We start from the raw sequence: 15,832 nt of genomic DNA on the forward strand, positions 1-15,832 counted from the left end.
TCAACTTTGTTGTTTTTAAATGTGCTCTATAAATAAAGTGGTATGGTATGGTATGGTAATTGGTCCTGCTAGAGACATGCCCCCAAAAGGGAGTGCATGTACTGTATGTGTGTGTTTGTGCGTGTTGACACACAAACACAAACACCATTTATTAAGCAGTTAAGATTAACTACCCACAATGCACAGCAGCACCAACTGTGTGTGAAGCTCTTGGAAAAACAATGCTTAAACTTTCATGAGAGCACAGGAAATATTTATGACTGCAATGTCAAAACTAAATATGTCAGGTGTTGATAGTAAATCGAGAGAAAAGTGTTGACAGTATGTATGAAAGTGAGCATAAGGTGAAGCTGGTATAACACCAGTGGTCCCTATGGACCTCTCAACACACTGACATCTACAGTATAATGCATATGAAACAGAGAAGTGCTACAGTCACTACGCCCATCTCCTCCACTTCAGGCTTTCCATACTGTGACTTACAAGACACGACTTGGACCTCTGTGTTTTTAAAATATCACTGAGAATGGAGGCAAAATGATAGCCTGGTAAACTAGCTTGATCTTGATTGCCGGCTCACATTCTATTTCGCTTCAGGGATCAGCCTGGCCCCGTAGTTATAACTGCATTTTTGCACCAGCGTTTTGCCCCAGAGATTTTCATTGCAGGATAGCCCTTGTCCTCTGATAAACTATGGGATGGAATGATAACCACAGCTAGCAGACATCTGGATGCTGTGGTTTACATTCTGGATGCTGTGGTTTACATTCTGATAAATCCAATCTCCTGTCATCTCAATTTGACAACGCCCCTAGTTTCAATCAGAGGCCAGATTGACAAGTGAAGCAAGTTCTCCCTCTTGGGGTAAGAGAAACTAACGCGAGATTCAAAACAGTGACTTTCTGATTACTGGCCTACTAGTTTGTCCTGCTTCTCTCCCCCTTTCTGTCCTCCCTCTAGAAAATGTTGATGCGGCTCTAGGAACCAGCAGCAGCATTGACTTTATTTAGTTTTCTTTTTTGCGGTATAGCTTTTGGTTAGCAGTAGACACACAAGTTCATGAATAATAAACTGCAAGTGGGTTTCTAAAGAGACTGATTGTTTTGGACCATGTCAGAAGTTAAGCTACAGTATTGCCCAGTGGGAACTAGAAGTTGGAGTTTTCTTCAGTGATGGCCTACTTTTCTAGAAGAACCTACTTTTTGCAAGTCGTCTTGGGTTAGTCGCACTCCTGCAACCACATACTGAGTGATATGGGGAGAGAGAACGCCTCAGGGTGAAGATATGTTTGAAAGAGTTAGAGGGAGAGAAGGATTGGGCAAAAAAAGACAAACAAGTAACGACACCAAGGGAGATGGAGAGAGAAACCAGGAAAGGACAAAACGAAAACCTCAGATGTGAGTGGAGACATTGAATGTGAACAATACAATCTCCAAACAAGCAAACAGCAAATCTAAGGAGGTCAGAAGTCTGAGGCTTTTTTGTATGCAGTCTGACACAAATGTACAAAAAAAAAAAAATGAAAAAAAATAATAAAAAAGTGTATTTCTGATAAATTCTCAGAAACCTGAAGGGCTCACAGAAAGGAACTGGCTGATAGGTGAGTAGCTCCTTGTCCAAGTATGACTCATACCAACACACTTTAGCTACTGTATCCTCAGGGTTTCATAAAATAATCATTAATTACAGTACCTTGACGCGCAGGTAATTTCCGTAACATAACCCGTAGTCGTGGAGACAGATTGCATCCATTTATTGACCAGAGAAGGTCCTGCTGTGAGGAGTGGGCAGCTGTATGCTGGAAGTGGGTACAGTGGCCTTCTCCTCCAGACAAATGGCTGCCTACTAGCCACGGTTTGTCTAGATGTTATACAACTATGGCCTGTGTAGAAGACTAGTTCCCATAAATGCAGAGACCTTAACCCAACCCCACAGCCTAACCTTAACCCAAAACCTAACCTTAACCTAACATTACAGTAACTTAGCGCTGACCCCTAAAAGGCCTCTGTGGGAACTAGCCTTTACTGTCCTTCTTCACCGGTTGTAGCTGTATCCCATCTAGCCACAACCACCCTGTTATACACAACCACTGCTCACGTGTAAGTCACAGGACACACACAGACAGACACAACTCTTGGACACACATTTAAGTCAACTGTATTATTGCACCGGAAATAAGATGAAGTGTTTTTATAGCACCTGGGCACTCACAGTCCAGATGCATGATGTGGGCATTCAATACAGTAATTATCTTATAGAGTATTCAACAAAGTAGCCTACCATCATATCACCAAATTATAATCCCTCCAGCGTCATCTGAAGGAGGGTGGCAGGCATTGCCCAACTATTGTTGGCCACCGAATTGGCCATGACTGAGTCATGTAAAATTGACATGGTCTGACTGGCCACCCAAAAATATCAGTCTATAACAGCTCTGATCTACTACCATGGAGGTATGCCTACTACCAATAAGAGATAACTGATCTCGCATTGATTTTACAAAAGCTGGTATCACTTTACCTTTAGGAAAAACTACAGCACCACCTAGTGTCCAACATGCACTTAGTCAATAAACTCACATATTCACTTTAACAGTTTGCTGATAACGACATATGTGGCTCTACTTCGGGAGGTACTCACAAATGTAAGCATCAAATATGCATGACAGCATTACTTAACAACAATTAGCAGGGAGCTTACATCATCCATCCGCCCATAGCAAGTACGGGGCATTGATAGGCAGCAGCAGCAATGGTACATACAGCAGTAGAGCAAAGAGTAAGTGAATGTCTGTGATCAACATAAATAGACTGCCTTATTGAGTGTGAGTATACACTATGTGATTGGTGCGCTGCTCAATACGCAGCCAGGACTCCTGTCAGGTGATGAGACTCCATTAATCATAGGCCCAATGCATATCGCTGTGTTCAGCTGTTGGTAACAATTGGATGTGTTTAATTCTCGATTTTAGCTAGGCATGCCTAGGATGCTTTGAAATCTGTTTGTATCTGCTTGTCTTGGGAATCCTGTAATGCTGGCTCTAACAGCATTCCTTCTTTCACACCATGTCTCAGGTGTCTGCCCCTATTCCTCCGCTCCGGCAAAAACAAGTCAAACCAGGAAATAAAAATATACCCTTGTTATATTTCCTGGTTCTAGGGACCAATAAAGAGTGTTCCAGGACCAGTCACAGTAACTTGATGAGTCGCAGGTGGGTTAACCAATAACAAGATCTTAAAGCAAAAAACCTTCGACAGACACACACACTCTGACAGACCCAACAAACATTTGTTCTTGCTCCTATCTGAACATATGCACGCCTGTTTAAGTAACTATTTATAAAACATGTCAGAAGTTCAAAGAACACATTTAAAAACACTGACTGTGTTGGTATTTTTTATTGCCATTTACTGCTAACATTCTGTATAATTTCCATATAGTGGGTATATTTCTTGTGTAAAGACTTGTGACTTTGACCATTATGATACTGTAGATGTGTATGGAATTCCTCGAAGATGAATAATGTTGATGCACACTCAACAATCCTAAAACACACAACAATCCTAAAACCAGTTTTCATATGAGCAGCTGTGACCATTTTAGCACTGTTCAAGGCATTTCTTCAACTGTCATCAAACTTTACTTCTTCACACATACAGTATGACGTTTTTTTTCCCACATTACTGTAAACTAAAGCCCTGCATTCATGATGCATAAAAGAGAACTGAGACATTTTTTGCAAAGTGAGATCCAATATTATAGAAGTCGATGTAGATTGTGTTGAATATATGATAAAGTGAAAGATAAATCAGTGATGATTTTCTGAAACAGTGCTACAAATATGAATAAGTTAGTTTTTTTTAAGTTGAAAGATCATTGTCTCCAATTCTAATGATTTGGTGTAATTATCTCAAAAATCCTGAATCATAAGCCATTTTTTCTGCAGTTCAATCCTCTGAGAATGTGTCTAGAAAATAATAACTTTGATTGACTTGCATATCCAGAAAAGATCGTTATTAGCTAAGTAAATAAAATATGCCATTTATATATAATATAATATATATAATATAATATATAAATCATTATATATCCTAGGCAGCAGGAACCCAGATCTCATTGTGCAGGTCGAGTATATCCCAAGGGCTCTGATATCCGGCCCCTATGTATCTGAGGGGCTCAAAGGCTTTTCCAGCCTGCTTCAACGCATCCCGTAGCAGCTTCACATTGGCCAGTCCAACAGAAGGTAACAAGATATCACGAAAAATTCTGAAAAGAAAGAAAATGATGTTGAGAGAGGAAGATCTATCACCAATCTTTCACAAGAGCCTGAAGACCCATCTCTATAGATTACACTTGGGCTCCTCCTCCACCGACCACTCCGCCACGTAACTGTACCACAATGGTTTCCCATTGTTGTTTAAAACAAACAAACAAGAAAGCCCTGTCCCCTGAAATTAGGCTATATTGTAAGTCACTTTGGATAAAAGAACTGGCTAAATGGCTGAAATGTAAATTGTTCTCACCTGACATAAACAGTGCCAGCAGACATGATTTCCTCCCTTATTGAGAGATCATTGGGTTTGGGAAGCATTGTGTGAGAGGGAACAAAGTAAGACACAGAGACCTTGTCTTCGCCACCCTCTACCTCAGTAATTGTGATTAATGCAGGCCAGGTCTTCGTGGTGACAGATGCACCTGAGAGACAAACCCACAAGCTGTTTAAGCAGAGCCCAACATGATGTAGTTTAGGAAGAGTCATAGACTTTACTCCAAAGCCAAAACGGTTGTGCCTCTACCAAGTCATAAAAAAACACAATTACATGAAAAGTAACAAAAATAGACTATGGGCAACAACCCAAACGCTGCAAGACGTTAGCCTAACCTGTCATATTGGAATATGCCTACTTTTCTTCTGTCACATTTACGTTTGGCTGACCCATCTTCATGCAGTGGGTCTATGAACCTAGTTAAAGAAATAGCCTAATACGACAGAATATGTATTTCCGTAAACTTAAAATCTTACTCCAACCCACTTGCTTCATTCTGCCCCTCGCAGTAGTGGTACAGCCTAGTAAATCCAGCCCTCAGGTCCCCGACTCCTGTGCTCTGGACATCAGTGGTTATCCAACGGCTGGATAAGTACGCACGCTCCTCAAAGTACTTCGTAAGGGGAAAACGTTTGCAAGGTTACCCAATTTAAAACATAGCACACTTGATATTATTAATAGGGCTTATATTTGAATTTGATGTTACCTCGCTTTTCTCCACGAGTGTATACCGAGGGCATTCATAGCCGTGGCAAAAGTCTGGAGCTGTCCAAGCCCCAGGCAAAAACATCCAAGAGAGACCTGTGAAAAACAATGTAACCATCGGGCACTTCATGGTCATACCCTTCCTTCATATAACTTCCTTCCTACAGGGCCGTTTGTTCAAATGTGTTTGCTTCAAAGTGCGTGGGGAATGTGACTCTCCAGGTTGTTTAATCAGCTCTCCATATCTGTAGGCGCAATTTTTCGGGGCTCCCCGCAGGTCGGCCATGGGGCCCCTCCCACAGAGTGATATGGGACATACATCGAGGCCACTTAAAGGTAGAATATGTAATATGTGTATTGTTTCCCCCATCTAGTGTCTAAAGATAATAACTATAACAACACAACGTATTGGTTGCCAAAATGCCAGAGAATGCACTGTTTCAGTCATACTGTGATAAGATCTTCTCTTTGCTTTCAATAAGCCTTTGCAGAACTGGATCACAACGCGCCAGTTCTATGGTAGATAAGAAATTACTATTGTCTATATCACCTATTTTCTCTCGGTGACCCCGGAAAGCAGAGTTGCCAGAGGCCAGTGTTAGGCAATGCCCCGACCTTTGTCATTTGAATTATCCTCGCGTCACCAGGCTCAATAGCCTATAGGGGAATACCATGGGATACCTGTATTGTAGGCTATGTAGGCTATTACATACCATGGGAGCAATTAAAGTGTGTGGGAACAATACAGGTGCTATTATTGTGTCAGAGTCATCACTAGGTCAAGGTGGTTCGCGGTGGGAACCTCAAATGTGAATAAAATCTTGATATTCAGGTTCTGGAGAAAATGTAGGCTACAGAAACTTTCATAGGTAGGCCTATACAGTGCCAAGGGCGCCAGACGGTAGACTCTCCTCAGTAAGGCACATCGCAGCCCACTTGGAGTTTGCCAAAAGGCACCTAAAGACTGTGAGAAACAAGATTATCTGGTCTGATGAAACCAAGATTGAACTCTTTCGCCAAGAATGCCAAGCGTCTTGCCTGGAGACACGATGAAGTGACCTGGAGTCCCAATATGAGTCAAATACTTTAATACAGAGCTGTGGGTAAATACAATTGCAGTTAGGGTCAGTTGTAAATACAAATTCCTAAAACCGTCTAGGCTAGCCTACCATAATTTCTCCTAATTCTCACAAATACGAGATCCTGTAGTAATTAAAAGAGATATCGCAATGCGCTTTCAGTACAACATACGCACACGTTAGCCTAGCTACACACGCTGCACGCCATATCAGGCCAATTTGTTTGACTTTAAAGATTAGGCCTACATTCTGCACGCTATTATCTAGACTAGCCCAGTGTGTAGGCCTACATGCAAATATTGACATGCTTACAGTTCAAAAGTCACAATAAAGAGATTATTTTTAAGATAGCCCATTGCTTAAAAGGTTGCAGATTTATTGCTGAGAAAAACGTAAAAACGATTGTGGATCATGCGCATGCGTGCGCCAACGTAGTACCGCTAGGTAGCACCGATCGATGGGTAGCACAGATTTATAGAACACCTGTTCATCCTACACGCAGACCACGCGTATGACCCAGCCAGCTGCTAGGGGGGCCCTGACTGGTGTAAAATATTTTTTAGAAACGTTTCAATATGTTTGTCTCAAGAAGAATTGAATATTTAATGGTCATTACTGTCACAATAGGGAAAGGAGTTTGATACAAGGAAATGTGTAACTGTCTTATCAACTCACTACAATCACCTTCAATAACTGGACTGACTGGTTTTGAAAACAACTGGTACACCATGTAGCCTACAAACACTGGCATAGGGAGACCCGCCCAGGCCAGACAATCACAACAGATACAAACACAGGGAAACTGGGAGTCACTGGGAAACAGTCACAGGCAAATGGGGAGCAGTCACTGGGGAACAGGGCAGAGCATGACCAGTAACACATGACCTCCCTTTCACCTGGGGACTACAAGAGAATCCATGTCTATTGTAAAACAATGACACAATTTTGTGTTTTTGCATTGGTATGCAAATGTTGAAAAACTTGTTACTTTTGATTACTTTCAGAGGGCTCAGTCTGGGTGGATTTTTAAGGTTGGAACAGCTAACAATGTACGCTACCAGAGACATGGCAGTAACATAGCACTAGTACCTATTATTCTGTTGTTGTAGTGACCAAAAGAAAAAGATATTTAGTCATCATAGTATCCTGGTGGTACCCGTATAGGCTACTTGTACAGAAGACAAATAAAGATCCTTAAATCCTTGTACATGTTTGAAAGGGAGCAGCATTTGGGACTTGCAGTGTCAAAGAATACTTCCTATAGCTTCCCAATTATCTTTTAAAGAACAAGTTTGGTAAGATGATCAGGAAGTTTGGGTTGAACTTTGCAAAATTAGATCCCTATGTTTTCATGAATATGAAGGCTTGTGATTATGCAGCTCCACCAAATGACCCACAGTATATTTCATAATAGACATCCATTTTCTCTCATCTGGTTTCATTGTCAAGTGTGTAGTGACTTGGACTTCATTGTGTAGCTACAAGAGCATGTGTAGCCAGGTGATGTGTCCTCATGAGTCCTATAGGTATTGGTAGCGAATAGTTGGTTAAACTCACACTAGAACTATAGGCTATATATACTGTGTGTTTGTGAGTGTGTGTGCGAGCGTGCACACAGGGTGTTGTGATGCATCGAGTGCAATAGTGCAGTAGCTAGAGGCAAGGTGCATGTGTCTGCATGCTATCTGCTTGCAACCCTCTCGCTTACAGCTTGCTACCGCTGGCTAGCCCTTTGTGGTGAACGAGAAGCAGCCCTGTGCGGAAACCTTCTCCTGCCAGTTCACAGCCTCACTCACCAACACTCCTGACAGGCCTCATTGTGGCCACACACAGTAACTGGATGTCTCATATTTTAACATTACATTTTTACATTACATTGCAGTCATTTAGCTAACGCTTATATCCAAAGCGACTTACAATAACTGCATTTTACATATAAAGCCAATTTACTACTACTTGCCAGAACTCACAAGTGCATCTCCTTTCTAAAACAAGTGAATAAGAGCATAATCTAGTGCTGACGGCAACCTTCATTAGTGAAGCAACTGAAATGGACTGAGAGCACAGACAGGGGCTTGGATAAGGCCTGAGAAGTGCCTAGTGTACTGTACACTGGCAGATGACAGATTAATTAAATATTGCCACAGCATGTAAACATTTACCTACACTGAAATATCAATGTAACTTGAGATCAGATTGGAACAGAATGCAGTATTTATTTCATAAGCAGCATGAATCAAAACAATAGAAAATAAAATGTACATTGAACTGATGGGCAATTACAGACGGTGTCATGGACAATGAGTGTTAGAAGAGGAAACATTGTTTTACATAGAACAATCGTGTGAATTATGAAGTAACAAGCAGGGCAGATTTGGGAAATATCACTCCTTGCTACTATGGTACAATTCTGAAATTTCAGGTTCACTCATCAAATTTGACAGAAGCCTAATGAGTTAACAAAGAAAGGCTCTACTGAATAAATTAATGTCAACTGAATCTCAAAAGAATATCACAATTAAATTAAATAAACAATGGATGGCACTTTATTTTACAGTACCAAGACAGCACCGCTCACCAACAGTGTAATGACTGTAACACTGGAATATAGCTCACATAATTCCAACCAAAAAGTCAGTACCGACCTGTCAACAAATCATTACAGAACGATGATTTCTTCATTAACACTGGGCAATGAAACTAGCAGTGTGGTGTAGTGTCTGCAGTAAAATCAACTACAGCCACACATCTATCTTGGAGCAATAAGCACTTGTGCATGTTAGCAGCACTTATAGGATCATAAGGACAGTTCAGGCCTCCTTTCTCTTGATGATGAGGGGACCAACGTTGTCTCCAGTCTCCTGATTGTGTTTTGCATGGGCGCCATCACAGTATGGAAACTATAAGAGAGATACAGTCGTTAGGACCAGTGTGCAAACACACGTGGAATTCTGAAAGAGTGATAGGGCTACTTCTTCACATTTTCGGTAGAATGTCAGGAGTTAAATCATGCTATGGCCAGATAGCACCTTTAACATTTTAGTTCCCCAGTACTCACTACTCATAGAGTCTGAAGATTGTGTGAGTGTGCACGTTTTGGCCAAGCAAGCATAAAATCAGCTAGCTTGGGCAACCAGCCTGATCTTGTAAGTTTGCATTGTTTCACTCGATGGATCAATCTCATCTGTCCTTCTGACGAGTTCTCAGCTTCCACCAGACCAAGCAGTATTTTCTGATATGCTATAGGGGTGAATCTACAATGACAACAGCCCCTAGATATGGGTGCATTTATGTCAAATGATGTATTGTTTGGGAGGTTGATCCAAGTGTATAATTACATTTTGGCAATACCCATTCACCATCCCCCAATGCTCTAAGGTTTTCAATCCATGAGAAGCCAGACAAGTGTCATTACAATCATGTGCTGTTTCTAAGGTTTTTGGCAAGACCTTGCCTGGCAGCTGTTTTGTTCAAACCGAAGGTGAGCTGGGTGAATATATTCCAACCTGATTATCTGATACAAAGTTCTCAAAACTGGCTACATAAGGGATTACCGTTTCAAGCACACTGCTACTGAATAATTTAAATCTACTCCAAATGGAAAGTCATTCAGTCTCTCTAGTGAGAACACTGACACGATATGCGTTTACTGTAAAGCCTGCATTATATTTGCTGTTTAGAAATGTTTCCGTGTAGTGATGCATATTTTGCAGCACACTAATTTCTGTGTACCTGCAGTCAAGCACAGCCGACGCGCTAAAGGAACGCAGGAAGTGTGGTGGACGTGTACAGTAGTTAAAAGCAAGTATACTGCAGGCTTTAGTGGAATACCTGTACCTACATTATGTACCTGTTAACTGTCTCACTATTCTGTTAAATAAAAACACTAAGTTGGTGTTCTTTAGTGTTTTAGCTCTGCTCCACCTCTTTGGATGTGATGTCATGACAGGTTAAAGGGCAGACTGACAGCTTTAATTTAAGACCTTTTTTTAACCTCATCAGGTAAACTTAGATATTGTTGTGTTAAGTGTACGCTTCTCCACATAACTAATTTAGTTGACAAAATGAAAGTGACTGCTACCTTCTTAGACCGCCAACACCTGCAGAACACAGCTTTGTCTCCCAGATCCTCGATGTCAAACGCATGAACCACTTTGGGGTTGTCCTTCTGCAGTTCCAGGTTCACTTTTGGCTTGACCCCTTTGCCCTTGCAGAAAAAGGTCTGGTACAGTAGGATGCCCACCGCTGTTGCTCCAGCAGTCAAGGAGATGGCCGCTGCAAGCTCAGCTATAAAATAAATACAATAGAAAGAAATAAGGTTTGATAGCTAGTTGATTCTGGAGTACCTAGCTGGGTATCTGTAGTTGACCTGGAGGGTTAAGGCCGGGAGCATTACAAATGAATCCAGGTTTTAATAAGTCTTAAGTCATGGATCTTTACTCCAGAAGACGGGAACAAAAGAGGGACAAAAGAGACGAAAGGGATCTAGCTCGTTATCTAGCTACTACAGGTTGTGTCAGGTCACGTACTCAGACAAGGTCGCTAGCACTAGCTAACTTACGGCTATTATGCTAGCAAATAAGCGGGTCACCTGGATAGTCAACACAGCAATTGTTAAATGTAATTCAGCGACAACTAAACGTAAACTAATCACAACCCACTGGCATTAAGGATTTGAGAGCAGCCAGATCTGGCTAAAACTAGCCAATTAGCTCACTTTCACATATCAGACTCTGCAGTATGTTAGCCACTAGTGCCATCATCAAATCACTCGTTAGCTAACGCTATTTAATGATTTTCCATGTAAAATGTTTATACCAATGATGAATTCTAATTTATTTCCAAATAAGATACTTTCCCCAGCAAAACATAGTAGCTGGTTACTAGCACTAGATAGACGAGCTAGAGCCATTTACCTTTGGACAGGCTGACGTTGTTTGAACTCATGGCTTCAGTGCGACGTTAGGAAACTAATTAGTTATCTGCATCCAGTACAGAAACTGCATAACTTTAAAATTTGCACAAAAATTAGCTGACCCACTAGCTAGTAATGTTCCGTGGTACTGGGTCTCCGGGCAAGTAGGGCATGGTCTCATTATCATGAACACGTGACGGTTCTGGTCTGACCCAGGAGCTAACTAGTGCTGTGATTGGTTGATGTGTAGCGGAGTCCCGCCCCCTGCAGCATCCATTCTAGACTTAGTGCTGCGATTGGTTGATGTGTAGCGGAGTCCCACCCCCTGCAGGATCCATTCTAGACTTTGGTTGTGGTGGGTTGGGTGTTGTTTTGAGTGTCGTGGGTTGGGTGTTGTTTTGAGTGTCGTGGGCTGGGTGTTGTTTTGAGTGCCCGGTTCTTCCTTCTTCTTCCCCACTCCCGTTTTCCTTTAATGTCCACAGTCACTCAAACATAATTAGTTTGTATTATTTACCCATTTCTGAACAACAGTCTGCATTATTGGCTCACAAAGCCCACAGTAGGCCTAGTCTAGGCCTATATCATTGTGTAGACTGCAATATATTTAGTGTACTGTAGCTAGGCCTACTATAGACTATAATGGTAAATGGACAGCACTTGCATAGCGGTTTTATCCTAAGGGCTTTCCAATGGCCTCTCATTCACCCATTCACACACCAATGGAGGCAGCTACCATGCAAGGTGCAGGCCTGCTCATTGGGAGCAATTTGTGGTTCAGTGTCTCACCCAGGACACATTGACATGTAGAGAGGAGAAGCCGGTGTTCTGTCTATGGCTGTCTATGGCTATGTAACATTTCAGGGAGCCTCCATTTCAATCGACCAATATCCTCATCAAATAATGCTCCCACTGAAAAATAATTGTATATTTCACCACTACTCAGTCCATGTAGGCTATGCTGTAAGAATATGGGGAGCATATTTTAATACTCTATTATAACATCTTTATGTAAGAATTCAGGGGTAGCATATTTCGATAGACCAAAATCCTCTATCAAATAATGGTCTTTGCCACTGATTGACACTACGGTAGCATTTTTCGACAAGGTAGCATAGATCAGCAGAACACCGGGATTACCACCGACCCTACGACCTGACCCACAGCTGCCCCTATACAAAAAAAATGTATACAAAATGTAGCTAAATTAAAACAAGGTTGAGGTTTTGGTGCAAAAATGCTGGGCCATGTGAATGGTTTTGTGATAGAGAGCCCCGATTCTGAAACTTGTGACAGCAGCCTATGGTAGGCTATAGGTAATCACACCAACTGGGTGGTCTACTGAGCCCAAGTCTCCTGCAAACCATGTCTTCATACCCCATGAAGATAACTATGGCATGAGGCCTCAGACAGCCATGGTTACAAATCCCCTTTAACAAAGTGAATTACAGCACTATAAACAATCGTTTTAGTCTGTGGGATGAATACACACGGAGATAATACTTCTGTAGTTTCTGTATAATTTCTGTCTATTTGACAAGAGGGAGAGGACTGACAGGGTCACAGCCAAGCCTACCAATTACAACCAGAAACTGGTGGCAGAATTCAATCCCGGCTCTTCAAATGGGTAACAATGAGTGTGCAGTGTATTGTAGACTAACCACCATACTTCCACACACAGGTGCATTTTAAAATACTTTCTCTTTGTATTGTGCTCAAGAAATGGACAACAGCTCCACAGCTTTGGTACCTGAGAAAGAGAAGGAGCACATTGTAAATGTATTAACCACGAAGCATTGGCGATTTTTATAATTTCATAAGAGTCACTGGTAGCCTAGATAAGGCTATTTTCATAAATAAACTATTTTCATTATAGTTCCCCGAAATATTCCAACAAATTAAAATCCCGAGTTTGACCAGCACGTCGCAACTTACCACACAAGGAAACTCAATATTAGGCTACGCCAAGTCCAACTTCTTCTGTGTCTCAGATAGCTTAACCTGCAGTCGTTTCTTTCTCCAGTCCAAAAACTTTCTTCTCATTCGGTTGGCCTGCCACCCCGTGAGGAAACCCGTGGCAAAGGAAATAGCGATTGCAACCTGCAGTGTCCTTTCTGAGACGTCAACCATTTTCACCTCTGCGTAGTGCGTGCGGTTGTGTCTTGTGTCTTGTATGACTCTTTATTCTACAGGCCCATGTGTGTCGTCCATACAGATCTTCCTATTCCCGTGTGATTAGTGCCAGAATCGCGCACTCTACAGAGAGTCTTGAGGCTCAAATCTAAAGAAGGCAATGCGGTCTGGGGTGTACGTAGGCTATCGGCGCAGCTCGTGGTAAAATGTAGGACAACTGTGCCCTCTTGTGTTCAAAATACAGTATAGAGTAGTCTACTGTCACTACTAGGCTAACAGAACCCCTTCTGCTAATAGCCTTTTGGTCTAGACCTATTACTCCATGGTCTAATCGCAGACTTTTATGTGGAGCGCAGACTTTTATGTGGAGTTTCTAAAATAGAACATTTACATTTAGCCTACACTTCACAACATCTAGGCAAATGTCCGCGTAGGCTAGGTACTAGGCATATTGCCTATGCAGTAATTAAATGGCAAAGAATGAACATAATTAACAGAGGAGAATAATTATTTTAACCCATCCCGTCTGTAGGGGCGCCTGAATGCAGTGGTAGATGTTTGTCACACACACGCACGCACGCACACACACACACACGCACACACACACACACACACACACACACACACACACCCCCCCCCCACACACACACACACACACACACACACACACACACACACACACACACACACACACACACCAGACAGCAGTGCAACATACATTTTCTTTTAAATTTAAAGCTTGTTTTTTGGGCGCTCAATGGGCCATTGTGATAATTATAGAAACCTACGCACCACGCCATTTGCGCCACCTACGTTAGTACGCAACAAGCATCAAAGACACGCAGGATCGCGCTGCATTGTGGGAGTATCCATAGGCTGCTGATTCAGAATGCAGGCGGAGAACGGGGAGGATGGAGAATGGTGCAACGACACCCGACAAGAGAATGCCACGGTCTCTCAAAAGGATTGATGCATCCCTCAAAGGCCTCGGACATTGAGATCCTACAACAACGCAAACAGAACAGGTGTGGATAACGACTCCACTTTATATTTAATCAGTGATGGATAGCGAGGCTACAGCCCAGTTCATGCAACTTGAAACGCCCAAGATATGCTCTTTATTGTCATGATAGAGCAAAAAGGATTTGAGAGTATTTCAGATTGTGAATTTTAAATCAGGACTGTAGCACATTATATTTCACTTCATAGTTAGGTCTTTTATAAAGCAATTATTAATAATTGACAAAAATCATAATGCAGATACGTCAGTAGCCTATCCTTAAAGAGATGTGTAGCGCTTGTAGGCTCATAGAGGAGTCCTTCGCTTTGACTTGCCTTACTCAGAACGACACTACCCAAAATGCAACACGCGCCCTTCCCATGCAGTGGAATGTTAGCCTACCTTGTATTGCTTATTTAATAGCTCCAGTTGTCAAAAAAACAAAACAATTATTTGTGGATAGAGGATTAAGGAATACGGATGCACATGTCCATTCGATTATTTATCCGAACACAGTCATGGCGAAGATGAATGGTTTGTAGTGTAAGCGCAGTGTCCGGTGTCCTGCTCGCTGGGAGGTGATCGTGTGGAGGGGATGCTGAAACTGCAGTGCGGAAAAAATGTAACAGTATCAGGCGGAGAACGAACGCTTAGGCCAGTTAAAGTTGCGATGGGGAACATCGATTAAACAAGTGTCAAGACATTGGAAACATTGGAAATAGGTCTTACACCGCTCTGAAGTGCGCGGATTTGTTTTGCTGAATGCCACATCTGTCTAATGATAGGCTTGGCTACTGTGAAGATTCAAATTATTAATGTTTTCAGTTCCAACCATTGGAAATATTCACTAAAGAGTGGCCTACACTAATGACAATATGATCTGGAATTATTTACAGGTAATAATTATGTTCACTCGTGTAGCCTATCATAGTGTGGCCAAAATTGTATTCTCTTGTTTTGTGGGCTACATTATTCAAGTCTATGTATTTGGGATTGCCTGGATGGGGTGGGAAAGTTGTTTTCTGGGAGTGTGCAAATTTATGGCAAAACTGTTTTTTAAAAGGGGTAATTTGGGACTAGCAGCATCAAGAATATGTTTGTCTTCTACTTTGTGATGTCAGAGGGTGAAGGTATGAAGTCCTTATCAGGACCTAAACAGGTGCTGGATCCTCTCCTGTTAGATCTCTCACGTTTGATAACAGATTAGGCCTGTCTGGATCAAATAGATGTCTGTGTTGCATTTCCTAACCCACAAGCACCTCAATCAGGGCTTACCACACAGAAAGACTGCTTCAGACAGCAATGCCACCAAAATCTATTGAATGTTATGACACAGGGGTGGGAGGTATTTCTACATTTAAGTTTAACCAATTCAGCCCAGTTACATGGGTCAAATACTTATACACTTTATTTACCTTGGTTTGCGCTTTTGGGGCTGTTCCATTGGTTTAACTGT

General features: G+C 41.9%; 2 protein-coding genes across 2 annotated transcripts; both read right to left on the reverse strand.

Annotated features, from left to right (window-relative positions):
* Positions 1 to 8,527: 8,527 nt before the first annotated feature.
* On the reverse strand, positions 8,528 to 11,447 carry cisd1 (CDGSH iron sulfur domain 1). Its single transcript, XM_084458586.1, has 3 exons — positions 11,248 to 11,447; positions 10,413 to 10,618; positions 8,528 to 9,231 (listed from the first exon to the last, which is right to left on the reverse strand). The coding sequence occupies exons 1-3, from the start codon at positions 11,276 to 11,278 to the stop codon at positions 9,142 to 9,144; spliced, it is 327 nt and encodes a 108-aa protein (XP_084314712.1). The 5' UTR covers positions 11,279 to 11,447; the 3' UTR covers positions 8,528 to 9,141.
* A 1,329-nt stretch (positions 11,448 to 12,776) lies between these two features.
* Positions 12,777 to 13,458, reverse strand: lnc.lemp (lncRNA encoded micropeptide). The gene is made up of 2 exons (XM_084458875.1): positions 13,179 to 13,458; positions 12,777 to 12,993 (listed from the first exon to the last, which is right to left on the reverse strand). Exon 1 carries the CDS (start codon positions 13,371 to 13,373, stop codon positions 13,203 to 13,205), a length of 171 nt encoding a protein of 56 aa, XP_084315001.1. The 5' UTR covers positions 13,374 to 13,458; the 3' UTR covers positions 12,777 to 12,993; positions 13,179 to 13,202.
* Positions 13,459 to 15,832: the final 2,374 nt, after the last annotated feature.

This window comes from Borostomias antarcticus, assembly GCF_949987555.1.
Source record: "Borostomias antarcticus genome assembly, chromosome: 25".
NCBI classification, from domain to species: Eukaryota; Metazoa; Chordata; class Actinopteri; order Stomiiformes; family Stomiidae; genus Borostomias; species Borostomias antarcticus.

What these genes read in the sequence shown, in the direction of transcription:
- lnc.lemp (XM_084458875.1), bottom strand. Translation starts at nt 13,373, where the DNA reads ATGGTTGACGTCTCAGAAAGGACACTGCAGGTTGCAATCGCTATTTCC.
- cisd1 (XM_084458586.1), bottom strand. Translation starts at nt 11,278, where the DNA reads ATGAGTTCAAACAACGTCAGCCTGTCCAAAG. An exon ending in CAACGTCAGCCTGTCCAAAG is followed by an intron (nt 10,619 to 11,247) that starts GTAAATGGCTCT and finishes TTTATTTTATAG; the next exon opens with CTGAGCTTGCAGCGGCCATC. An exon ending in GGTGTTGGCGGTCTAAGAAG is followed by an intron (nt 9,232 to 10,412) that starts GTAGCAGTCACT and finishes TCTCTCTTATAG; the next exon opens with TTTCCATACTGTGATGGCGC.